This window comes from Eucyclogobius newberryi, unplaced genomic scaffold, assembly GCF_026437365.1.
Source record: "Eucyclogobius newberryi isolate DKJ021-1_F unplaced genomic scaffold, fEucNew1.0.hap1 SCAF_1, whole genome shotgun sequence".
Lineage (NCBI taxonomy): Eukaryota > Metazoa > Chordata > Actinopteri > Gobiiformes > Gobiidae > Eucyclogobius > Eucyclogobius newberryi.
In genome coordinates this window covers 30,789,001-30,816,163 of record NW_027315723.1, presented here as the reverse complement: position 1 = coordinate 30,816,163, position 27,163 = coordinate 30,789,001, and the positions used below count along the sequence as shown (strand labels likewise).

The window sequence follows — 27,163 nt, the reverse complement described above, 5'->3', positions numbered from 1 at the left end:
TCCTTGCTCTCTTCCTCTCTCTCTTCCTCTCTCTTCCTCACTCTTCCTCTCTCTTCCTCGCTCTCTTCCTCTCTCTCTTCCTCGCTCTCTTCCTCACTCTCTTCCTCTCTCTCTTCCTCACTCTCTTCCTCTCTCTTCCTCTCTCTCTTCTTCTTTTTCTTCAGTGCTTTTTTAATGTATTTATTTTCTGGGCGCTAGCGGGCTCCGTCCAGCGCGGCACACTTCCCCTCCTGTTACGTAACCGCTCGTCTGCATCCAGGGATAAAAATAGTCTGATGAATAAATAAAAGGGGGAGAGGAGAGGGAGGGCGTGCGGCCCTCGAGGGGACTCGGCCAAAACCAACAGCACATTTTACACTCGTCTCATTTCGTCACCCGGGGTCGCCGGGGTGAACCGTGTGTGACGGTTTGGCCGGGTTTTTAAGTTGTTCTCTCGGATTCGTTTCGGTTTTAACATGGCCCCGTCTCAATCTTTGTCCTCGCTTCCTCTCCTCGTCTCCTCAGTTCCCCCATTCTCCAGCTGTCAATCAAATGCACCGTATTCAGTGGTGTCCCAAAGTCTCAGATTCGATTCCGCTCGACTCCTTTGTCATCACTGTCTCTCCTCGACTCCTTTCTCCTTTTCTCCTTGATTCCTCTCTCCTCACTGTGTCTCTTCGGCTCCTCTCTCTTCGACTCCTCTCTCCTTGTCTCCTTGATTCCTCTCTCATCACCGTCTCTCCTCAACTCCTTTCTCCTTTTCTCCTTGATTCCTCTCTCCTCACTGTGTCTCCTCGACTCCTCTCTCCTCACTGTGTCTGCTCGACTCCTCTCTCCTCACTGTGTCTCCTTGATTCCTCTCTCCTCACTGTGTCTCTTCGGCTCCTCTCTCTTCGACTCCTCTCTCCTTGTCTCCTTGATTCCTCTCTCATCACCGTCTCTCCTCAACTCCTTTCTCCTTTTCTCCTTGATTCCTCTCTCCTCACTGTGTCTCCTCGACTCCTCTCTCCTCACTGTGTCTGCTCGACTCCTCTCTCCTCACTGTGTCTCCTTGATTCCTCTCTCATCACTGTCTCTCCTCGACTCCTTTCTCCTTTTCTCCTTGATTCCTCTCTCCCCACTGTGTCTTCTTGACTCCTCTCTCCTCACTGTGTCTCCTTGACTCCTCCAACAGAGCTTTGAGTAGGTTTGAACTGGGTCACTCTGGAAAAATTGATTGATTTTGAATGAGTCATTTTTCTCTCCACCCACTTCATCCAAAGGGAAACATTTGTCTGGAGACAGATTTAACCAATCACAGCAAAGTTTTAACTCAGAAAAAGCAGGAAGTTGAATTTATAATTATTTTAATCAAACGTAAAGCTTGTAAGTGTGCGTGAATTGTGATAAAGTTGTTCCCTCACCAATTAATTTAAGTAAAATTACCGGTAATTTGAGTAGAAATAGGACAAATCTATGTCATGTATTGGTGTTCCTTTTGTAAGTTATACGTTTGTTTACTAGTATATTTACAGTTATAACACAAACTGTCAATGTTAAACCTTTTAGTTTAATTTAGTTTCATGACCAGGCCAACCCGTATTATGTGTCCATAATGTTAGATTCAGTAATTACCACTCTCCAATATGAACATTTTAGACAAAAGACATAATTTGACTTAATTTATTAAACGTTTTCTTTCTTCCCACGCTTCTATAGGGACTGTATAAGTATTTTTTTATGCATTTCTCTCTTAAATGAGCAGTGCATTTTTAAAAACGCCGCCTGGCACTTCCCACGTTGTCCTTATATTTCTGTAATAATTACATTCACAGTGTGTTATCAAGCAATTACGCTCCTGGAACTCATTCTATGCATCGTGCCAGTATTTAATCTGAACTATCCATTATGCGCTCTCCTTCCCAGAGCCATGTCTGCTCCCCGCGATTAGAAGGACGAGAACACTTTTGCCAGTTTGCACAATAATAAAACTTATTTCATATTGGGCAGCGACAATGTGAGAGAAAGTGCTCAGAGCCTTTTTCAGTTTGCGTGTGCAGCAATCCAAATAAATATGGGCTTGGTGTAAAGTAGACTATTCAGGAGGAGCTGGCGATGTTGACAAAGATTAATATCTCACTATTTTTTAAGTACTTTTCTGATATTTTGGCATTCTAACAAAAATGTAGTCAAACCTGCTTTTAATTTAAGTTTTAAATTTGAAAGAACTGGAACATTACGGTTTGTTCCATTTATAATTCGCTTTTTTCTTTTGTATTTTTTAATTTATTATGATACAAAATATACCCAATATTCAAATTCTCCCTTTGCACATTCTGACAAAGGATGAAAAACTGTGACATTTAATCACCACTACATGTATGGATAATGAGACAGTCACAAAAAACACATTTACATTACAAAAACATTGATGTAACTTGGACATTGGGACAAAGCCTGTTTGAATCCTCAAATGAAGCGGACCCTCTTCAGCGTAATATGTATATTTGGAAAGGTTTGTTGAAGTGGGAGTGAGAGCTGTCAGGCAAGCTGCTGACGCTGTTAATGATGGAAGCAGACAATACATTACTAAGAGAAGAGAAGCTTTATTTGTCCCACAATGGGGAAATTCCACTGTTGCAACACAGATTAGGCACAGAAGTATAATAATAAAAACAGATAACTTGGAAATAACTCTTATAATCTTAACGGTAACACTCTTATTTACAGCTATATGTTATATTCAGTTATATGGACAGAACATATTGCGCAGGGATCATTATGCCACAGAATCGCACATGATTATTTCAGTATTGCACATGATTATGAAAGCTGAGTGACACACATTCAGGGCTATAGCATTCATTGTCCTGCAGGGGGCGACACTCATGGTCCAGCATAGATGTGCGTTTAGCCCTAACATGGAGAACTCCCGGGGCAGATACTACGGCCTCATGCAAACAGCCAACAGTTCAATGTCTGGCTGTGTCCAGGTTTGCACCACCTCTCGTTCACAAACACAGCCTCCTCCTCTCTTCTTAACGCTCTCCATGGTCCTGTCCGTGTGCAGCAAGTGAAAGTGGTCCAAAGCGAGTGTTGCCACGAGCAGCCGGCTCTCACCAGCGCTTAACTATTTAATATTGATGTTATATTGACATCAGTGCTATTATAGATACTGCTTATCGTTCTGGGTCCTATTGATTCCTAATGCATTTGGAGTGCAGATAATGAGCCTGGTTTATTGCTGCTGCTCCTGTTTTTATCTCACAGACTTGGAGCTGATTAGAAGATATAAGACTTCTATATGTGGGAAGATTATATCTAATAGTTCCTTTATCTGTTTGCTTTTGTCTTTGTTTTAGGAACACAGATACATACATACTGATGGTTGTGGTCAATTTACCGCTCATACACAGACCAGTTCTAGTAAATTAGCTCATTCTTAGTTCTATTACTGATACTTGGGGTTTCTGCATCAGCTGATTTAAAGTGTCTTTCCTTACAAAAGGTTGAACATATAATCAAAGCTTTTTTCTCGTTCCAAACTAACAGACTAATAGACCTAATTTTTATTAATAAGCCGTAGACTCAATTCATCTAAGCATCTTTCCTTCATGAAATTACAGGGTTTGATTTACTGCTGTGCTGCTGTAACTCTATTAAATCTCTTTGGTTTAACCCCTGAACTTTGACCCAGACTGATGGCTTTTGTAAATAAATGTGGATTGTAAAATAAACTTGGTAACTAGATTCAGGAGGTCCTAAGCTTTACAATGAGGTCTCCTGGTTGTGTGACCTGGTCTCAATTTTAAAAAAAAGCAAAGAGCAAGAAACCCTCCAAAATTGTCTGTGCTTTTAACCATTGTAGCTCTGTTTATTATTATGATTTTTGTGCCGCTTCTTTTTCACTTTGACCCAGCTTATCCCCCAAAAAGAGGTTTTAGATCACAATGGGATTGACCTGGTTAAATTAAGGTTAATGAATAAATAACTACATTTCTGGTGTCTGATCCAGACTCAAACCCAGATCCATTGCATTTCCCAATATCAGAGCCGACTTTCTCTATGGGATTCATCCTTCATTCAGTTGTTGTGTTTTGTTTTTCAGGGTCCACGAACAGGAGCTGTTGAAGCGACACGAGCGAGAGTTGTCCGAGCTGAGCGTCGCGCACAGCAGAGACACACAGAACATGTTATCTGACTTTAACAAAGCCCAGGAAGTGCTCAAAGACAAGATTTCAGCCCTCCAAATCCTGTAAGTACCAACATTATCGCCTCCATTCAGTCACAATTACACCCACGCTCCAAGTTAGTTCTTTGTGCCTCACTCACACCTCATGCGTTATTCATGAGAGCCTTTTTCTGAGCAGGTGGTTGGTTATAAATAGAAATGCAACGTTTAGTATTATTTCCTCGTAATCATCTTGCTTGCATCATGAGCTATGGACGGCTGCGACAAACAGGTTAGTGCAATGACGAAACCGACTCACAATCGAAACGGAAGGGGTCAGTCACCTGTGATCATTCTTTCAGGAGTTTTGATCAAAGGAGCACACAAAAAAATGTCAAAACCTGTATTCAAGAAGCTGAAAGAAGCTGCAACTCATGAATGAATTTAGTGCTTAAGTTTTTTCTGCTTCTAATACTTCTAATACCACTATTAGCTCGTGTTACTAATGCTGCCAATATGTTGTGACTACTTTTATTTGAATTCTACATGACCTATTTTTTCTTTATTTTTTTCAAATATAAAAGTATGGTATATAAAAAACAACATTGAGAGTGTCCAATATTATGTCAGTCCCGTCCTTGATGGCCAGTGCCGCTTTGCCAGGATTATGTTCCATTTATTGTATTAAGTATTAAGGCCCAAATACATAGTTCTGAAGTTACCTTACTTTTTGATACTTTGCAGAGTGCAGTGCATGGATCTGTGTTAAGATGAAAAGTATTCTAAGTATTGGGTTCTGTGGCATTAACTTTATATGCACCACACATAACTCTGGCCACACCTGAAGTGTATTAAAACAAAAACCCCCAAAAAGCTTTTTTAAATATATTTTTTTAGCTCCAGCATGGACAATTTTCTAAACTTGTATATCTATTATCGGTTTTATTATAATATTGCTGATAATATTCCAGTTGTCAGAAAAAAAGGAGGTTTGAGTTTACCTGAAACTATATTTTATTTCAGCTGAAATCAGAGCGTTGTTGTACCGTGTGATCCAGAGTATGAAGCGCAATGGAAAAATATTGAGATCAATGTTGTGCCGGTGGTTCCTGTGCAGGCCTTACTGGCAGAGGACAGGCGGTTGAGTCATTTGGAGGAAGTTAAAATCCTTGGGTAAAATCTGTGCTTACAACATGGAAGGAGCTGATCAAAACATACAAAGTCAACAAATATATTAAAATCTTAAACTGGTTGGTTTATGGTTTTGTACCAAATAGAACTGACCTGAGATTCAAGGTCTGGATTACAAAAGGTAGCGAAGTGTTTTACCTGATTGTAAAAGATATGTTGAAAGAATCCTTTGGTTTGGAGAAACAGGACTTATAAAGGTATTTACAAATAAGGAGTTATTATAATCAAGAAATTAAACTTAACTAATTACTAATATAAACCTTTGACCAAAATTTCAAGGCTTGTAAATCATATTTAAGGTGAATGATATCAAAATGATATTAATGCATTTCTAATCTGGACAACTACTCTACTGAATATATCAAAAACAAGTGGGAAAGAAACGGTAATCTTGTTTTGACAGATGAAGAGTGGGAAAGTGTGAGTCCATCCCAGCAGAGAACCACGAAATCAAATGTCTGGAGGGAATTCTGCTGGACTTTTATTCATTTTTTTTTTTTTCATAACACCATGCTATGCCTCATTATTCACAAGGAAATGCAAACTGTCGGAGAAAATGTGGCAGCCAGACGTGTTCTGGGACTGTCCTGTCACTCAAGAATATCAGACTGAAATAAACAATGCACTGCAGACTGTTTTTGACACTGCCGTCCCTCTCAGTTTTAGAACTATGTATTTTAGCCTCAAAACTCCTGCCATGAACACAATAAAAGACTATCACAGAGAAATGGCTGACACAAACCTCTCCAATGATCAAGGACTGGACCCACGTAGTAACGGACATCAGATATACGGGGGAAAATGACATTTGGACAAATTTAAAAGACAATTTTAATTATGCTATGATTGTGCTTCTTTGGATGTTTAGTTCATGTTTATGTAAAACAATCTGACCTGCTTTAACATAACGCAAACACCTCAGGGCCATGTTCACTGAGGCGCTGCACTGAAAAGCTCTCGGCGCATTAGAGGTGGATGTACTGATTCATTAGTAATAGGGTCAGGTCTTATTTCACTGCAGTACTTGTAATATTTATGAAATGGGTATCATGCAGTAAGGATAGCGTCGGCCACTGGCGTTGCATTTGTAATAAGAATGTAAAGTTAAAATGGAAAAGTTACAAAGAACATGGCGTGTGTGCAGAGATATAAACACTGCTGTTCTGGACACGCAGTGTGAGTAATGAGTCGCATCACAAAGTTATTTGTCCAAGAAGGAGCTGGAGCAAATGGAATTTTGGAAACTGTTAGTGAGGAGTCCAGAAACGTTCTCCCCCAAACTGAACCGCTTTCAATCTAATGTTTCTAGAAACAAGCGCCACCTACTGGACAAGCAGAGAGACACAATGCCACTAAAGTACTTTGGATACTATGTTCAAATGTTCACATCAAAAACATGCCAGAAGTTATGCTTTCTGTTTCACATACATACATCTTCATCAGGATTATTCTGATCATACTGTTTAGTCATGATCGACTTTGAATTATCACGGAAACATCACATTGACTTCACTTGTGAAAAGACCAAACAGAGAATATATTTCCTCCGTGGCCTCAGGTCTTTCAGGACCACACAATCGTTGCTCCTGCTGTTCTTCAGCTCCATCCCCCTCAGCGTGCTGCAGGGCTGTAGTACTGTGTGCTACAGCAGCCTCTCTCTCGTCTCTGTAGAATCTGGACTCTGACACCTGATTAACCCTGAAACGGACTGTTCGAGACTTCGTTCTATAAGAATGCAGCGTGATTACCATCATTTTCTGACCCCTGCCTCTACATAAAGAATATGTGCTGTTACCATCTGTACTGTGTGCCACGCTTTAACAGCCTCAGGTCATTCATACATCAGCTGCTGTTTCAATACAAGTCACATTCCATATCTTGAATCTGACAATAAAGTGTTATGTATCGATCGATCTAAATTACTGCTCAAACTGAATTGGCAAAAGCTGACAATATACAAAGTCTGGTTATTCCAAGACATGGCTGATATATTTTCAAGACACACATTATTGTACAGGCAATACTAAGGTTAAGGTACATATCACTTGGGCTAAGTAGTCCAAAGAGTTCAAAAAGTATGCCATATATGACCTGTGAGTTATGAAGCCTTTATGATCCTGTTAATATTTCCATAAACAGTCTTCTAGCTCCTTGTTTCCCCTGAGGTCCTGATTGGTTAAGATGTAAATTGAAATATCATCAGAGTTTATTTATAATCCATTCATTATTATTATTATTATTATCCATTTATTATTATTTGTCCTTATTATCATGCCTCCAACGCCAACATTTCTTCTGGGTCAAACTGAGTGATCTTGGCTCTGTTTCGTCTCCCGTCGTGTGTGACGCTTTACCCCCGAGATGATGCGCTCCTCTCCATCTAATTACCTCCATCACTGATCCATCTCGACCGGCTCCTCCGAACTCATTAATATTACGAGCGTCCCCCTCCCCAGACGCCTCCCGCCAAAACGCTTTCCCACTTAAACCTCATACATATTCAGCCTCCATAGGATTTCTACATCTGTGTCCGTAGCATATCAACCGTCAGATTAAATAAGACTTGTTGGACGCCCGGCCGGCATTTAAGGACACACAAAAGACCAATTTGTGATGAAAGAGAAGCAGATGGTACGTCCCAGCCAGATCGTAAGAACAGAAGGGGAGCGAAGCAGGGCACCGGTGCTGGAAATTAATTATGATTCAGTCTTTGTAGTGGCAAACTTGAACGTAACGCCCGGTGATTCCAAGACGCGCCGCTGCGACGGGATCCGTGCTGGTGATTAGTGCCCTCCACAGGTCTGACAGTCGTTTAATCGCTCCGTGTTCGCGCGATCGCAGTGACCTCAGAACAGAGAGGGTCAAATCGGCAACGCTAATGACGGAGATGAGGATGAATGCGGAGGTTCAGGATAACTTTAGATGGATTGCTGTGATGGTGCTCATTCAAGTCGGCGCGCTGCGTTTTGCGACGATTGAGGGATCTCGGCCCACTCCGTTTTCCTGGCTCCAGTTAACTTTGATAAATCAGTGGTCGAGCTTCAGATTGTGTCATTTAAAGGTGCACTATGACATATTCTTTTGCAAATAATTGTATTTTGAGATCCTGTTGCATTAGAGCAGGCATGTCCAAACTATGGAGGGCCAAATGCGGCCCTCAGACCAATTTGTGTTGGTCCAAACAACAAAAAATTGGAAATATTCAAGATTTTTTATGTTATAACGACCTATTATTAGTGTTCCATGTATTATTAAAGTTGTGGAGGCACTGAAACTATGTCAAATGCAACATTTTGAAGGATTGTTTGTGGCCCTCAACTCTATACAAGTTTCAAAAAGAGGTTTGGAAACCCCTGCATTAGAGACATTGTCCAAGAATGTTGTCCATTAGCTGTTTCTTTTAATGCATCACACAGCAGTAGTGATCAAGCAATACTTTAGCAAACCATCAAAAATGTTCTAAATGTGCTTGTAAACATCACGGTTGACCTTCAAGTACGGCACAACAAGAGGATGGGCTGTAAAAAGAACCACACACGTGCAGACATATATATATTATACAGATTGATGTCAGTTTGCTCACTGTTTTCATCTCCGTGAATTCAGATGGGTGTGATTGACAGGTGGATGAGCCAATCAGGGACACACATGACCTGTCTGAATCAACAAAAACAAACAGAAAAACATGGCTGCTCACGAGGAACAAAGAAAATGTCATATCGTATATATATTTCACCCTGGAGAGACAAAGAGACCACGGGAACGGACTGTTTAGCAAGCTTTATTCGTGAGTTATTTGGCGCTCAGACCCCGGCGGAAGACGTTGCAATCATGGGCACTCCATGATCTATTTGTATTAGATGTCTCCCCCTGGAGCCTGGAGACTGGTGGTGGTAGATGTGGAGAGAAGGTAGAGGATGAGGGGAATGTAGAGGAGGAGCAGGGGAGGTGGTGGGTCGCAGTACGGTTTGAGCGGCCGAGCCATCTGCCTGAGGGCTTAAATGCGACCGCCTGTGCGCTGATTGGAGCGAGGAGGAGTCACTTGAGAGCGTTGATTGGGGATGAGGAGCAGGTGCGAGGGCCATGGTGCAGACGCCCCCTGACCTTTCACCCTCCTTCTTGGCCAGGAAAAACTGCATAACCTCTTTGGGATAAGCGCAGAAACCTGGGAGAGTCCATGGTGAAGTGAGGGATCTGACTCTCACAGACGGACAGGCGGGCGCCCGCTTGAGTGCGATGATGGCGCTGGGGAGAGGGGTCCTTCCATGGTGGCCTTGACGTAGATGGGTGGAGTTAGGTCTTCCAGGCTGAATTTACGCAGGCTTCATTTCTGCAGCATCAATGAGCGAAGCACAAAGCGTCGTTCCTCTGAGGTGAGAGAAGTTTGATTTAGTTCTAAAGGAAAGATGACCAGCTCATTTGGCTCACACGCCGCTGAAATAAATCCCATTGTGTTTGAGTTCGACTCGAGCCGACGGAGGCCAGACCAGACTCACTCTTCGAAAATAATTGGAAAAGTGTCGCTTTCTGGATCCAAGGCAACAGTTCCAGACCTTTGTTGATGTTAATATTTGCATTATCTCCAAAGCAATGATCACAAGTAGCATACAGTAATAGCACTGTAAATGTATTTTACACGCACTCTAACCAAAAATGTTTCACACCATTATCGTCATTATCGTCATTATTTTACACCTCCCACTCCAGCTAAAGAAACGGAGCCCGGCCGGGGTTAGAAACGATATGCTTCAGATGCAGGAAGCTGTGACCCGGGAACTCACTTGGAGACTGTGGTTTTTCTGTGTCGGTGACTCTGGGCCGATTGTTCGCTCAAGCGTCACACCTGGACCGTCAGGGAGTGCGGGAAATATACCGTGTACTAGCTTGAATTCAGATTGTATTCTCCTGTGAGATTGTAAAGTTCACGGTGCAGTTTTAATAGATGAAGCCAGACACGTGCTCTGTAATAACGACGACTCAAACAACACAAACGGAGGAAAACAGACAAATGAATAAATGGTGATGTTTAGGTGAGCGCGGCGTGTTTTCCCCCATAAAAAAACATGCGTATTCTACTTATTTCTACAATATTGCCTCACATCTATAGAGCTTTATGATGTGACTTTAATCATGTAATAATAATAATGCAGTAGATACACAACATTATGATGTATGAATATATGTGTATCATTCTTTCAGTTGATTGTTCAATTTAAAAACAAAAGAGAGACAAGATTACCACATTGAGGTTTGTTTGTTTGTTTGTTTGTTTGTTTTTTCAGGTTGTCTTTGGTCAAATCTGGTTGTCGAAAGATTAAAAGTGTGCTCTGTATTCAGGGTTTGAAACTGAAGAACGTGACTGTTTTGGTCTTTTGCCCACAGCGATGTCACAATATCAATATAGTTACGATTATTGTGAGAAGAAACGTCATAATTATTCACGATCAATGGCACTAACCCAAAAACAACCGTGAAATCCTTTATTTGCGTCCTCACTAGCATTACTAAATCAAACTTGCTGAATGAAAAGGTAATAATACTGGCACACAGACTGATAAAAAAAAAAGTAATTTATATTAAGTCTGGCTTTTTTGGAGAATAGATGAACTGAAATGACTAATTGTTGCTGCCTACACTTCCCATGATTATTATTATTTGTTTCTTTTTTCGATTATATTGACTGAATAGTGACTGAATAACAATATAATCAAATAAACTTGACATCCCTATGTTCAACCTCGTACTTTTCTAATTAATCACATAAATAGACAGCCAAAATACCGTATTTTCCTATAAGTAGCCAAAGAAATGCATAATAGATATAGATAAGTTGCACTGGAGTATGAAATGCGGTTGCAAGTGTGAAAATAACAAACAATATCACTCTAGTATAAGTATATAAGTATAAATATAAGTATAAGTCTCCAAAACTATGAAAAAATGAAAATACGGTAATGAATTTGCAGGTTAACGACAAAAGATCCAGAGCTGTGTTTCTGGGCAGTTCTCCGTTCGAGGAGTAGCGCTCTCGTGTGACAGTCCATTTAAAAGTCAAATCACATTTTGTCGAGGTTCCAGTGAGTTTGAGGGAACACGGCCGCAGCAGAAGGCAGTGCAGATAACCGGAGCTGTGCAGAGACACATCTGTCACTGTCAGAGCGCCGGCGTGTGCTCGTCGAGTCGCAGAGACAAACCAAATGACAAGTCATCCATTTAAAGGTCACTCACTTTCTAAAATGCTGGTGTCTGTCCAGCCGATGTTTAATACAGTGTCAGTCCGAATCAGGGTCTTGTGATGTGGCAACAACATGGAACTCTGCCTCTCTCTGTGTGACACGGTTTGACTTTGTGCATCTCAAGAGGTCACGGAACAACGAGAACGAAGACAAGAAGGACAAATCTGTTGAAAAACCTGTACTTCCACGGTGTCTGAAAACTGAAAGTGTCTGATCTGAACTGCTTTTAGAGAGGAAAGTTACCGTCTTTTCCGGTCTATAAGTTGCACTGGAGTATAAGTAGCACCAGGCAAAAAATGCATAATAGAGAAGAAAAAAACATATACAAGTCGCACTGAAGTATAAGTTGCATTTTTTTGGGAAATGTATTTGTTAAAACCCAAGATTAAGAACAGACATTTAATCTTGAAATGCATTTTAAATAATAACAGATGAGAGAACATGGTGAATAGGTGTACGTATGCTAACGCTAACACCTTCAGCTACATGACGTATGCTAACGCTAACACCTTCAGCTACATGAGGCACAGACAGAACTGTGGTAAGTGTCTGGTATGTTAACGTAACATATGAACAGTTATTCAGATAACTATAGCATAAAGAACATGCTAACAAGTTTACCAAAGCATCAGTTTTACCCCAAATCACTAAATCCATTGAATTCCTCAGTGTCACTTTTAAAATACTCAACAAACAAGAGGAAGAGGAAGTGCAGATTCTTCCTCTGTGTCGCTTAGAGCCTAGAGCGCCCTCTTGTGGTTGTCAGTGTGAAAATAACAAATAATATCACATAAGTCGCTCTGGAGTATAAGTCGCACCCCAGACAAAACTATGAAAAAATACGGTATACAGAAGATACACACTTTTTAGTAAATGATTTAAATTGCATTGTGTCCAGATCAAAGTTCTCAAACTTTATTTTAGGCTCCAGCTTAGTCTAGTTCTATGCTTCTTCTTATGTAGAGGCTGGGATTGAACCGCCAACCTTTCAGTGCGTGGGCAAACACTCACCTCCGAGCCACTGCACTCTCACAACTTCAGCCGTACAGCCATATCATACATATTCAGCTTATGTAAAAGACCCTTTGGCCACCAGCACCTTTACACGAATCACATTTCAGTGTGAGTTCTTCGACTTTTAAAGAAGCTGATATCAGGAGCTGTAAAACGAGCCGGTTTTATCTGACTCTCCGCTTCTCTGGGGGCAATTGTGAAACAAGTGGGAGGCCATAAATTCAGGAAGTTCTCACACGTCAAAACTACCTATCGAAAAGAAAGAATATTTAAAACGAAAGCGTAGATTCAAATTCTGTTCACAGCAGAGAAACTGTATCCACTTAAATCTTTGTGCATGTTTGTCTTACATTATTCTCTATTGTATTCCACATTTCCAGCATTCAAACACTTTTGTTTTGATTTCTTTTTGGACTAAACATTGCCCTTTTCTGTTTTGTGCTGCAGTTTGGAGGCGACCGAGGATAAATTCAGGAACAGAGAGAGTCGCCCCGAAGACCTTCAGATCATCGCAGAGCTCAAAGACATGGTCACGGAGAGAGAATCGCTCGTCAAGAAACTGGTGGTACGGACGTTCAATTAAAACACCTTCATTTACCGAGCACAAACTTTGCGTCTCGTTTTGTGTAATCGATTCTGTCGCCGTGTCTTCCTCCTCCAGGACGATAAGAAGTTCTACCAGCTCGAGTTGGTCAACAGAGAGACCAACTTCAACAAAGTGTTCAACGCCAGTCCAAACGTAGGAGTCATCAACCCGCTCATCAAGGTATGTCCTCTGCCACAGCGCCACACGGAGGAGAGGAGGAGAACTGACCAGAGCCTGACGCTTTAAACGGGACAAAAGGCCACTACATCTCATCTCATGCAAATCAGCGCTCGGCTTTAGACATTGCACTGTTGCATCCGTGGGTAATATTTCGACAACTTTACCGCTGCGATACAAAAGAAAACCGAATACGCTTATGAACGAGTCCATCAAGACGGATACAGAGCGAACGGAGATGGAATGTGTGATATAAATGGGTGTTTACGAGTGCTGCGAGTCTCCAGAAAGACCACAAAGGAGGTTCATACATCATGTGGAATGGAGGATAACGTACATAATTTGCTATAAAAAAGAAAAGAAAAAAGTCAGTTAAGTGCAACATCGAGACGTTTAGAGGCAATGTTGTGTGGTAAAAGAACGAGCTCTGATTATCTTCTCACGGACGACAAACGGAGACGGAACAAAGAGTGTGTTTCAAATGTTTGCAGCAGTCGTAATGTCTCCTTGACATGTTTATAGCGCGCATCTTTACTGTGCTAATGGGACAAAGCACCTTTTATTGCACTTAACATCCAAACTGTGCACCATTTCTATGACAATGACGGCAAACTCTTGGAATCCAACTGCATTAAAGCAGCTCAAAACATGGAGTGTCCTCACCGAAGCTCAATGCAATGTCTAAACGACTCAGAGGCTGAATGCAGAACATGTGAACACAATTTTTACATATTAAGCTGTTTAAAAGAATGAGATGAATGAGTATCGAGCCTATCGATTGGATTCAAAGCTCATTTGGAGTGCGGACAAGTTGTGCCACTCATTTCATTTCGTGCCACTCATTTCATTTCGTGTCTGTTTCACACTTGTACATCCTTATGATTGAATTCATCAGGGTTTGTTTACTGTGTTCAGCTCCTTTGCTTTCCAAACCATCTCTCCTCATTTGAACAGCTCCGAGCCGCTGGTGGTGTGTTCAAGGACTGAGAGATAACTCTGGATTTACTCATTCGTTCTGCTTCTGGCCACATTTGGATTAATCTCTTTGTCTCGTCTCCTGCTGCTGTTCCTTAACGTCATGTGTCTTTAGTTTGCCCTTTTTCCTCCATATGTTTGGTTCAACCCAGTCTCCTAATTCAAATGAATCTATGCTGACGTTTCCACACATTTAGAGAACGGACATTATCGGCATTAAATGTTGTACGGCTTTTTATCAAATTAAAGTAATCACTCAGCTCATTCAGACTGATTGAAGTACTGAAGTCCATAATGGAAACACTCGTCTGGCTCAGCACTTGATAAACTGGCATTAGGTTCATCTAATGCAGTTTCAACTGTTTTGGACTTGAATTCACAAATTAAGTTCAAGCTTTGGAGACTTGGTTGCTCTTGTTATATTTAGCTTGTGCATTGTCCATGTTTTGTTGCCGTCCTCCCTCCTGCTCCTCGTTGACCCCGGTGCCACTCCTTTCTTGTCTTCTGTGTAGCAAAAGCGAAAGAATGAGAAATCCTTCACCACCAGATTGAGCAGCTCTTCTAATGTCAGGGGGCTGGAGGCTGCCGGTTTGGGCGTGGCCGGTACAGGAAGTGGGTGCCTCCCACATCCTGCTCCGCCTCAAGCCCCCAGTGGCCGCCTAGACCCCCTCCCCAACTCCCCCCTGCATCACCTAGAGCTCAACTCCAACAAACCTCTGCCCCCGCCGACCCCTCCCACCGAAACCAAGAAGTTCATGAGGTGAGAGTGACGGGCTCGTGCTGAGCAATGACTCTGGAGCCACCACTTTATTCAGGACTAATTTCAGCCACATGTCAAAGACAAAAGTGAAACCCTTTACACTTGGCTGAGTGAAGTATATTTTTATAATTGTAAATGGAAAAACGTTGTTTGAAAGTTGTGCACTGATCAAATGATACGAGTGCATCATGTGTGCACCATTAGAGCTCGAGCTAGCATGAATATGTCACTAAAGTAAATAACATTCTTAGCATTTTGCAATCCAACTGAAAGTTGGATGATATTTACTGAATTGTCTGGACTAATATCAATCATGTTAAGAAGCTGCCATTTGCAAAGACAATAGCCATATTTAAAGACATTTACGTTTTTAGTTTTATTGATGTTTGGGCTTTTCAAAAGCTACAAATGTCTGTTTAAGGTTATTATTTAATGTAGACCAAAGTAACTGTATTTATACTCAGTAACATGTTTTATTATAGTTTATTAACTTAGTCATAAGTGCAATTTCTCTAGTCTTGTTTACATTTGAATGGCACTTCTACACCTAAAGTGTTCTCTCTGGTGGAATCTCTGGAATCTCTGGTGGCCGGGTGGTGTCTTTGGGCTGGTGGGCCGGGTGTGCGGGACGGGTGTGCGAGACGGGTGGTGTCTTTGGGCTGGTGGGCCGGGTGTGCGGTGGCTCTGTCATAAACCATTAGCAGCATGTAATCATGAGCAGCGCTGCGTGCGGCTCTGTGTGAATTAAGAGCTGAGAGTGCCTTAATGTGTTGGAGCAACAGATGATGTTACATCGAGTTTTATCACACATGAGATTTCCAGACTGGGCCGCCACCGCCCCACACTGCGACTGAAGCTTCAGAGAATGGCTTTGGAATGCAAAGAGTTCTGTCTATGCAGTATGTTATGTTATGTTTCTGTTTGTGCATGTCTGTCATGTACTCGTCACATCTCCATCCTTCATCTCATGTAACTTCAGCATGTTGCACAAGCTTCTCCTCAACTCCAAACTTAACCTTATTTGTTCTGAGCTGAAGATGTAGGAGATATTTGTGCTGATGGGCGTGGCCGTGCTGCTGCTCTGTCCAATAAAAGCTGCTCGTTCTGGACTCTGGGGTTTGTGTTGTGGTCAGCATGCTGTGGGTCGTGGTTGGGCTGCTGCATGTTCTGCTGCTGCTCATACAGAGGTGTGCATTGCCTCTAATCTGACGATACGTATCACGATTCACATATTTCACGACACATCACGATACTGGTGACAATGACAATCTATTGAGATTAATCTTTGACTTTCACAAAATTAAAACAATATTTTTTTCTGCTTTGATGAGTAATAAAAGAGACACCGCTACAGTTAGTATTGATACTGAACGATTCTCTGTGAAAGTATTGACACTGAATGACTTAACACAGGGTACATCCTTTTTCCAGAATTAATAAACTCCTTGTCTCTTCTTATAAATACAATAATTTACACTTTGACAGAACGTGTGCTCAGAGGCTCAGTGCTGCCCTCTACTGTCTTTGCAGAATTGGCCAATTTCTGCCAGTATTTGAAATCCAAGCAGCAATGCCACCTCGTTAATATGCATGACGTCATCAAAATATCGTGATATGGATATTGGAGTATTGACTCTGTGTATCGCGATATTTGGGTGAATAGATTTTTTTCTCACACCTCTGCTCAACAGTTACATGCTGCAAACCAGGTTAATGTCTTGTAACAGAGTGAAAAGTGTAGGAAAATACCAACAAAGAGAGCACGGTTTACAAAGCAATCGGGTCTTGATCGATTCATGAAGGATTTACCTTTGCTACTTTGAGAAGGCACTAATTAATCTTACAACTTAAAATTAGTGAAAGAAAATAAACTTTCGCCTAATGTAATTGAAATTGAAATATCCAAGGAGCTTATTGTAAATTATTGTGACGTAATGGGGGGGAAATGTACAGAACTGGCTACTCAAACTATTGTGGGTTCTAAAGGCTTTGCTGCCCTCTCGTGGACAACTTGTTTAAGTACTCTACCATTACTGTTTTCTACATTACAAAAGAATGCATTTAGAATATATACATGATTTAAACTAATGAGGGTGTTTATTGACTTGACCATGATGTCTAAGACCATGCTGACCATTAGCTCGTATCTTCACCTGTATATTTTCTGATATTGTCTCCACCAAAGCCCTCCTGAGAGCAAGGACCCGTCCAGCCTGGACTCCCCAGATGATCAGCGCCAGGAATGGTTCGCTCAGTACTTTTCCTTTTGACTGACCACAGACCTGCAAAACACGAGGATTCAGCATGTCTACCAAACAAGAACAAAAACATTGAAAAAAGGAAGAAGAAAAAAACACATAAAAAGAGCAAAATGTTAAAAACTATTTGTTATTTATTGTCATAGTCTGGGGTCAGTTTCCTTTGCATTCAGTCGACAAGAGAAGGAAATACAAAAAAATGATGTCATGGACTTTCATGAGGTTAGATGTAAAGGAGGTACAACAAGGCATAAAACACTATGTTTCTGCAAGTCAATGGAGACGTATCACAAAGCATTTACCATTTGTGTACAGTGACAAGTGAATGAGATGCATCATGTTTTATTTACATATAGTTATTATTTGTATTGTGGTTATAAGCTATTCATGTTGAGTTATAGCAATATTCAATATACATATGTATATCTGTGTATAACATGTTTCTTTTTATTTATTATGATTACATTAACTTTATACAAGAAATTGAATGAAGTAACAAAGCTAAAATAATCAGTGTAACTCAAAATATTGTATTTACTGTATTCAAGAGGAGTTCTTATAGTGCCATGTGACACAGGGCGGGAAGATCTGATTATCTGTTTCTACCTCAAATTTAAATAAAGTGGCAACTTTAACTGCCAAAATACATAGTCACCAAATTCAAGAATACTATATAGCATACTTATGATGAATGTATAAAGATTTTAATTTTATACTCTTGTGCCAAAAGCTGTAATATTTCACTGTAGATACACTTTTATCAAAGACCTTTTGACTTTATAAGCAAAGTGAAGTGAGACTGTTCAAGTCCTGACCAGTCGTTGCCATATGAGTGAGGACAGGGACAGTGGACACTCTGTTTTATCCGATTGTGTGTGTTTTGAAATTGTGTTGATCCAGACAATATTCTTCTGTATGTATTGTATAGTAGTAATTGTCCTATAATGTCTGAGGCTGAATGCCAAATAAGAGGACGTTTATTCTGCATTCATTTATATTTCTCACTCAAAGGTTTATCTCATGTTTACAGGACTTCAATAGAAAATAAATGTAACTGGCTTGGAAAATTGTATTTGCAGAAACATAGTTTGAGACATGCTGAGACTGTTGTACGATATACACAAGTCGACTGGTGAAACTGAAGTGAGCTCAGACTTCTTCACTATCAAATCTGATTGTTTCTCTTTGATTGTTTCACTGTGGAAGAGTTCTCTCATAGTACAGTGACAATAATCATCAATGTTTATTTGACAGCATTTTGGTTTAGCTATCTCTTGGATTTAGATGACAATGCGTGATCCATTCTCATGCTGCTAAACACCATCGTTGGACTCCTGTCAGAACATATATCTGAAGACTTTCAAAGGTAGGTTGTTGTGCTCTCTCATCCAGCGTCTTTGGGCCCAGGGCGGACCTGGGACGAGCTCGGTGCCACACTTTGGACTGGTTTTAGGACGACACCATCACGACAAGTTTGTTACAGCTGCGTTAGACGTCTCAGCAGATTTTGTTAGGATATTCAAACAGTTTGTATGGATGTCTGTCTCAACACAGATATAATGATGTCTCACCAATTTTAAAAACAAAAATAGCATATTTTATATTTATATTATAATGTGTATGCTTAATAAAGAATTATTGTGACATTTACAGTATTGTTTGGTCCTTTTAAGGTTAGTCCAACAAATGGCATACTCTGAGCTGCTTCTTATTTCATGTGTGAACAAATAAACTTTGGTCCTTTTATAATTGCCATGTTTTAGGCACAGGCCTGTCAACAGTACTTTCTGTGTGCAAGAGGGCTAACATGAGCCCTCTAGAATGAAACATATAATAGTGATGTACATACAATGGTCGCGTGGTGGCACTATTTTTTTCCACGACGAGCCAAAAATCTAAACCGGAAGATAAACAGCATATTTGCGTGATGACGTCATAGAAGTGACGTTGTGCCTGCAGTGAAGATGGCGGCTCCGGGAGCAGCGGCTCCTGCTCGGCTGGTACAGTACGTGGTTGTCCGTTCAGACCTGGTTCACACGCTGTCGTGGCCCCTGGGAGCCGTCATTACTCAGGCCTGTCATGCCGCCACTGCCGCTGTCCACCTGCACTACACGGACCCGGACACACAGCGGTACCTCCAGGAGCTGGACTCCATGCACAAAGTGGTGCTGGGGGTAAGACATGACCCAGAGCCACGTGCCCCGCACAGACAGGCTGCTTATTACACACGTAGTAATACTACATGTGTAATAAACAGTCTGTATCACCAGGATGTTTATTACACATGTAGTAATAGTACATGTGTAATAAACAGCCTGTATCACCAGGATGTTTATTACACATGTAGTAATAGTACATGTGTAATAAACAGCCTGTATCACCAGGATGTTTATTACACATGTAGTATACAGTTAAACTACATGTGTAATAAACAGTCTGTATCACCAGGATGTTTATTACACATGTAGTATACAGTTAAACTACATGTGTAATAAACAGTCTGTATCACCAGGATGTTTATTACACATGTAGTAATAGTACATGTGTAATAAACAGCCTGTATCACCAGGATGTTTATTACACATGTAGTAATAGTACATGTGTAATAAACAGCCTGTATCACCAGGATGTTTATTACACATGTAGTATACAGTTAAACTACATGTGTAATAAACAGTCTGTATCACCAGGATGTTTATTACACATGTAGTATACAGTTAAACTACATGTGTAATAAACAGTCTGTATCACCAGGATGTTTATTACACATGTAGTATACAGTTAAACTACATGTGTAATATACAGTCTGTATCACCAGGATGTTTATTACACATGTAGTAATAGTACATGTGTAATAAACAGTCTGTATCACCAGGATGTTTATTACACATGTAGTATACAGTTAAACTACATGTGTAATAAACAGTCTGTATCACCAGGATGTTTATTACACATGTAGTATACAGTTAAACTACATGTGTAATATACAGTCTGTATCACCAGGATGTTTATTACACATGTAGTATACAGTTAAACTACATGTGTAATATACAGTCTGTATCACCAGGATGTTTATTACACATGTAGTATACAGTTAAACTACATGTGTAACGTGCGCACTGTATATTAATGTTGCATCAATGTGTTTTAAATATATCTTTTAGGGGTTTATTTGGCTTGATAATGGCTGATATAGTCAATAGTAAAGCAGAATAGAAATGGAGATAATCCTAACTGCATCTGTGAAATTATATATTACCATATGTGGGTGTAATCCCTTATTCGTCCAGGAGTGTTCCATTGTAGAAAAAGGTTCAGTTGTATCATCTGGACTCAGTTTTTGAAAAAAACAAGACAATTCGACTCTCATCCAAGAGCGATTTTAGACCGGGAACTCAGATATTTATTCTATTCTGTGGTAAGCCCCGCCCTCCGGGCTGAAGTAGAAGAGAAAATTGTTGTGTTTCTACAGAAACTTACACCTCTTTTTTATCAGACTAGCCTCTTGTTTACTATCAGCCCTTTAATGGACTATTAGTCTCCCTTTTGTTTTTGTGTGTCCCTGGCTCACTTACCCTGAGGACCTGATTAACATCAGAATGTCTTTGTCCTCTACCTCTCCAGGGATTCAGAATTCCATTATAAACCACATGAATACTGAACCTTAACCCTCCATTCCTGTTTAAAGAAGGCCTTTCTTTTTTAACAAAAATAGCTTACTTAACTCCTCTTTCAAACCATCTTTTCTCCCTGCTTAAAATCTTCACCTCACCGTCTTCAAACGAGTGATTAGAGGCTTCAAGATGCACGATAGATATTTGAGTTCCCGGTGTAAATTTGCAATTGACAATGACTCTTGGATGAGAGTTGAAACGTCTTGTTTTTTCTAAAACTGAGTCCAGATGATACAACTAAACCTTGTTCTACTATATATTACCATGTTACTCTGTAGAAATATGTTACCACACTTTGTCTTTAGAAATATGTTTGGTGGATTACCAAACCTGTTCAGCTCCCACAGCTCATGGGACACATCTGTAACTATTGTTTTGTAATGATCTCTGGATGTGTGTTGTCCAGGCTCCAGATGAGGCGGCCCTGTCCGGACTGTCCCAGACTCTGACTCAGGCTGGACTGTTACATAAAGTGTGGATTGAGCAGCCGGAGAACATCCCCACTTGTTTGGCTCTAAAGCCTTATCCCAAAGACACTGTCCAGCCTCTGCTGAAGAAGTTCAAACTGTTCAAATAACTGAGCTGCTGAGAGTGTGAAAGGACAATGGAACTGTAACTGCCCCAACTGAAGACGGCCAACAGGACACATTGTCTTACTTATGATAGTGATGTCTTTAAATAATGCACACTGTTTATTTAATGTCAGAATGTCATGTTATTGTAAAATAAGAATAAATCTGCATTATAATTGTAATCAGTAAGGGCTATATTTGGTGTAAACATGTTTACCTTGTATCTGGAGACACAGACAGGTCATGTTTGGGGTCAGGGCCAGTTTCATGCCCGTAAGAGTGAGACTGGTGTAACCTTTACTGTAAAAACTGGTGTTCTTGGGAGTTCAACCCACTGCAGCAGTAAATCATAATTGCTACTGGAACAGATTGAAGATTGACTCAAATTACAAACCTCTGACTTAAGGGGGAAATAATTATTACAAATAATTCCAGTCAGCCAAAACAGTTTACTCCATACTGTCAACACAACTGTGTTATGAGAGTTAGTCTCACAAAATAAGCTCTTGTCGCGAGACAAGAGATTATTTTTGTATCAGAGATGCTCCAAAACAATAAAAGTATATGGGCTTTATCTATTTCAATGCAATAAATCAAAATAAAATGCTAGATTAAAGAGGTATGTTTCAACACCATGAAGGCATGTTTATTTTAGCACATTCAAACAGTAGGTGGCAGAGAGGAGCCGTTTATTTTCAGAGCGTAAAGAGTTCAAATGAGTCTCCAAAACAATGGTTCACTTAAGGATAGATCTGTATATCACTATCAGGAAGGGCTTTATTTTGTCAATGAACAGGATTCAAAAACATGAACTTGCTTTGGCATTAAAGGTGCAACATACAACAATGAATAACGATAGAAGCAAAATAAATCAAAGGGTCCTGCTTTGGTCTTGGGTCTGAATAAATGTAAACATAATGTAAGGATGAAGTTGTTGTTGTTGTTGTTGTTTTATGGCGGTTGGCATCCGAGTGTCCCATTACCGCCAGACTTTATTCCCCAGACTTTGTCGTAGTCCTAAAAGTTGTTCTTCCAGTGCTTTGACAAAGCCCAAGAGGTCATGAGATGCCTTTGTCATTGTGCATTCCATTGCAAGACAACCACCGCCATTATGAGCCCCCGGAACCTGACGGCGCATCGGGAGCCCCCCCACTCCCATTGCCAGAATGGGGCAGGGCGCCTTCCCGCAGCGCATCCTCTATCTCCGTCCACTCGGGACCCCCAGCTCCAAAGTACTTCCCTGCAGCCTTAGCGATGATCCTAGTCTTTTCGGATCTCTTCTTGGTTTGCCCAGTACAGTTAATCACTTCCACCATAAAGAGGAAGAAATCTTTCCTCTTCACAACCAGTACATCCTCCGCACCCACAGGGCCTTTGCCCGTGGAAGCCACACTCACAGGGATCCCAGTGGGGACCTCCCCCTGGCCGCGGGCAACGCTGCCCCCTCCCCTGTCGCCTAGGTCACCAGCAGCACTGGCAGCCCGCACTGCATCCACCTTCACCTGACTACCAGACACCTTCTTGACCGCATCCGCGTAGGATATGCCTTGAGAGGCTCTAACTTTTTGCACCTCAGCAGCCCTCTTGCTGAACACGCATCCCCCGTAGGCAGAGCTATGCTCTCCCCCACAGTTACAGCACTTGAGTTTTGCTCCTTCGTCACACTTCCCATACTCGTGGTCTCCTGCACATTTACCACACCTCTGCTTCCCTCTACAGACCGCTGCAATATGCCCAAAGCGCTGGCACTTGAAGCAACGCAGGGGCGGCGGAACATATGGGCGTACGCCATAGCGCATGTACCCAACGCACACCACACGAGGCAGGATCTCACCTTCAAATCTAATCATTATCGACAGGCTGTCACACCTTACCCCATCCCGGGTCACCTTCAACCGCCTAGCATCCACCACCTTAGCTCCAGTCAAATTCTCCTTTATGTCATCCACAGATGTCGTTGTAGGGACGCCTACGATAACTCCCCTGACCGTGCCTCTTACAGCATCAGACACAAGAATGTCCTTCCCCCCCAGACACTTAGCTTCAATCGCCTTCCTTTGCTGAGCCACGTCCTTGCACACGACCAGCAGCGAGCCATCCCTAAGGACACTCGCATGCTTGACCACTCCCACAGCTACAGTCAGGCTCCTTGTCAACGCCATCGGATCCCACCCCTTAAAGGACGCATTATCCTGCGCGAGCTTTATGAACACCTTACACTCTGAACTCACATCCCCGACATCTGCAACCCCCCCGCCCTGCTCCTCACTGAGAGAGCCCTCCATAGACGAGCAAGAAGACGCCCTACGCTGCACAGGATCAGTGGCTCCAGGGGAGTCCTCCCCGCTGTTCATATCGTCACCTACCAGGTCACGCCTCCTCTTCTTCTTCCCCGTCATACGGACCGAGGCGTTCCTCTATGTTGCCGTAATATCCAAACAACGCTCAATAATCCACCGTCAGCGTGTTGTTTTATGGCGGCTGGTTGTTGTTGTTGTTGTTGTTGTTGTTTTATGGCGGTTGGCATCCAATTCTTATGGCGGTTGGTATTCAAGCGTTACATTACCACCACCTACTGAGGAAAGCTGATGATGGTTCTAGGGTTCTGCAGGAAGGAGGATTGACTCAGGTGGATGATCTCAATAGTGCAATTGTCTCGCTCATCACGCAGTCAGCGGTAGGCACGATTCCTAAGAGTGGTGGTAGTGGACATAGGAAGCGGGTGCCGTGGTGGAATGAAGCATGTGGTTATGCTGTTAGGGCGAGAAATGCGGCGTTTCGCCGGCTAAGGGTTACCCACACTGAGGGTGCCCTCATTGACTACAAGAGGGCCCGCGCTGTTGTGCGGAAAACTGTAAGAACGGCCAAGAGTGCCTGTTGGAGGCGGTATTGTTCCAAAATTGGGAGAGAAACGCGTCTCGGGGATGTTTGGGGGATGATTAAGCGGATGCATGGGGTTGAGCGCCGTCATGGGACCCCGGTCCTAATACAGAATGCTGTTGAAGCAGTCAGCGACGTTGACAAAGCTGAACTGTTGGCCAGCACCTTTGTGTCGGTGCACAGCTCTGACAATCTCTCACCTGTGGAAAGGCACTACAGGGAGAGTACTTTGGCCCAGAATTCTGAGCTGATTGGGCACCAGCCTTCGACTCAAGATGACCTTGACCTTCCGTTTAGTTTGTTTGAGCTAAGGAGAGCACTTTCTAAGACAGCCCCGGGTAAAGATGCGGTGTTCTATGACATGCTCTCTCATTTGACTGATGACACGCTTGGGCTAGTCCTGGGTCTTTTCAACCGTGTTTGGGATTCAGGTTGTGTTCCATCTGCGTGGAAACAGTCTACGGTGGTGCCAGTTCTGAAGCCGGGTAGGCCAGCGTCTGACCCTTCAAGTTATAGGCCGATTGCCTTGACGTCGCAGCTCGGGAAAACGATGGAGCGCATGGTTACCGAGCTGTTGGATTACTTCTTGGAGAGTCAGGGTTTGCTTCCCGCGCACCAGAGTGGTTTCCGTAGGGGCAGGAACACCATGGATTCCGTGTTGTGTTTGGAATCTGATATCCAGCTGGCCAGGGCTCAGAAAGAAAAGGTTATTGCGGTGCTCTTTGATGTGGAGAAGGCGTGCGATATGGTTTGGAAGGATGGGCTCCTCATTAAGCTGCGGAAGTGTGGTGTGAAGGGTAAACTGTTTAACTGGGTCCGGAGCTTTCTGTCTGGCCGGCGTATCCAAACCAGAGTGGGCGCTGCTTACTCTGGGGTCTATGGGGTGGAGAATGGGATCCCGCAGGGGAGTGTGTGTAGCCCTATCTTGTTCAATGTTATGATTAAGGACATCTTTGACGACGTGGATAGGTCTGTTGGGAGGAGCCTTTATGCTGACGATGGCGCTCTATGGGTGAGAGGGAGGAATCTCCGGTTTTACGAGGCGAAACTGCAAAGGGCAATACAGCAGGTGGAGCAGTGGACCCTGAAGTGGGGGTTTAAACTGTCCGTACGGAAGTCTCAAGTGATCTGTTTCTTCAATGGGCATAGGGACGTCTCCCTTCGACTGCATGGGCAGGTGCTCGAACAGGTCAGGGAGGTGAGGTTCTTGGGGGTCACCTTTGACGAGAGGCTTAGTTGGCGTCAGCACATTGATGAGGTCAGTGGTAAATGCAAAAGGGTGAATAACTTGCTTCGTTGTCTATCCGGCCAGGACTGGGGGGCCAGCAGAAGGTCGCTCCTGGGTATTTATCGGGCCGTCATGAGGGCGGCTATTGATTATGGCTGTATAGCCTACATGTCATGGGAAATGGGATTGCAGACAGGATGTGTTGAATGGCATCTTCTGTCTGATGCTCTCCCTGTCCAGGAAGGATGTGAGGGTTTCCTTCATTTGGGTCCCTGCGCATGTGGGGGTGGATGGTAACGAAATGGCTGATACACTGGCTAAACGTTCCCTTAGGCGGCCATCAATTGATGTGGCGGTTGAGTTAAGCAAATCTGAAATCAAGCCCGTTATCAAGAGTCATGTGGTCGGCCTTTGGCAGGAATTTTGGAGCCACTGTGTTACTGGACGGCATCTCTATCACATACAGGGTAGTGTGGGTCCTTGCGGGTCTATGGGCAGGAACGCGTGGGAGGAAAGGGCCTTCGCCCGCATGAGGATTGGCCATACTGGACTCAATTGGTCACTGAGTAGGATAGGCAAACATCCGACCGGTCTGTGTGGTCACTGTCGGGTGCCAGAGACTGTCGAGCATGTGCTGATTTGCTGTGAGGCTTATGATAGGGAAAGGGCCGGGTTGGCCTTGTGGTTTCGGAATAATGGGCGGGAGTTCAATCTGCGGAACGTTCTGGCGATCCAGTCACAGGGTTTGTGTCAGGCTGTGGTTGCTTACTTATGTAGCACAGGGCTGGGTAAACGTTTATAGAGGTGGGGGGTGTTGGAGACTGAGCCGAGGATGAGGAGCAAGAGGATGTTCTAACGCGCTTTGACTTCATGGGCCTAGAAACGCCAAAGTGATGTTGTTGTTGTTGTTGTTGTTGTTTTATGGCGGTTGGCATCCAAGTGTTGCATTACCGCCAGACTTTATTCCTCAGACTTTTCGTAGTCCTCAGACTCTGTCGTAGTCCGTAAAAGTACTCCTTCCATTGCTTTGGTGTTACAAAGCCCATGAGGTCATGATATGTCTTTGTGACTAGAATAGTTGTTGTTGTTGTTGTTGTTGTTGTTGTTTTATGGCGGTTGGCATCCAAGTGTTGCATTACTGTTTCAGAGACCAACCGGCTTTATTCCAGGGAGACTCTTCTTCATCTTCCTCTCCTTCTTTGACGTTCGGTGCTTCCACCGTACAGCTTTATTCTTCAGGCTTCATTCTATAGGCTTTAATATTTCCACTGATGTCGCTGCTTGGTAGCCGTGCGTCTACGAGACTGGGCGAGGACAGGAGACCACCCCCACCCCCATCTCGTCACTCTGATCACTCTGACTCCCACAAGCAGACCCCCATCACTCCGACTCCCATTTAGCGCCTTTAGCCTGTTTTCTATATCTGCCCAATCAAGCTCCTTTGTTCCAAGGAATCTCCCTGCAGCTTTAGCAATGATCCTGA

The 27,163-nt window shown here is 42.6% G+C and overlaps 2 protein-coding genes across 3 annotated transcripts in view; both read left to right on the top strand.

Moving 5' to 3' along the window:
- fam184ab (family with sequence similarity 184 member Ab) overlaps positions 1-18,978 on the top strand; it is a 162,497-nt gene extending 143,519 nt beyond the window's left edge. The window contains exons 18-22 of one of the 2 annotated variants that reach the window (XM_072443526.1): positions 4,067-4,213; positions 13,018-13,135; positions 13,232-13,336; positions 14,821-15,068; positions 17,254-18,978. In XM_072443526.1, the coding sequence (XP_072299627.1) occupies positions 4,067-4,213; positions 13,018-13,135; positions 13,232-13,336; positions 14,821-15,068; positions 17,254-17,338 (703 nt within the window). In that variant the 3' untranslated portion in view covers positions 17,339-18,978. The remainder of the gene's footprint in view (positions 1-4,066; positions 4,214-13,017; positions 13,136-13,231; positions 13,337-14,820; positions 15,069-17,253) is intronic. The other variant, XM_072443534.1, reaches the window with a different exon arrangement.
- A 276-nt stretch (positions 18,979-19,254) lies between these two features.
- ptrhd1 (peptidyl-tRNA hydrolase domain containing 1) lies at positions 19,255-22,444 on the top strand. The gene is made up of 2 exons (XM_072451645.1): positions 19,255-19,500; positions 21,407-22,444. The coding sequence occupies exons 1-2, from the start codon at positions 19,291-19,293 to the stop codon at positions 21,575-21,577; spliced, it is 381 nt and encodes a 126-aa protein (XP_072307746.1). The 5' UTR covers positions 19,255-19,290; the 3' UTR covers positions 21,578-22,444.
- The last annotated feature ends 4,719 nt before the right edge of the window (positions 22,445-27,163 follow it).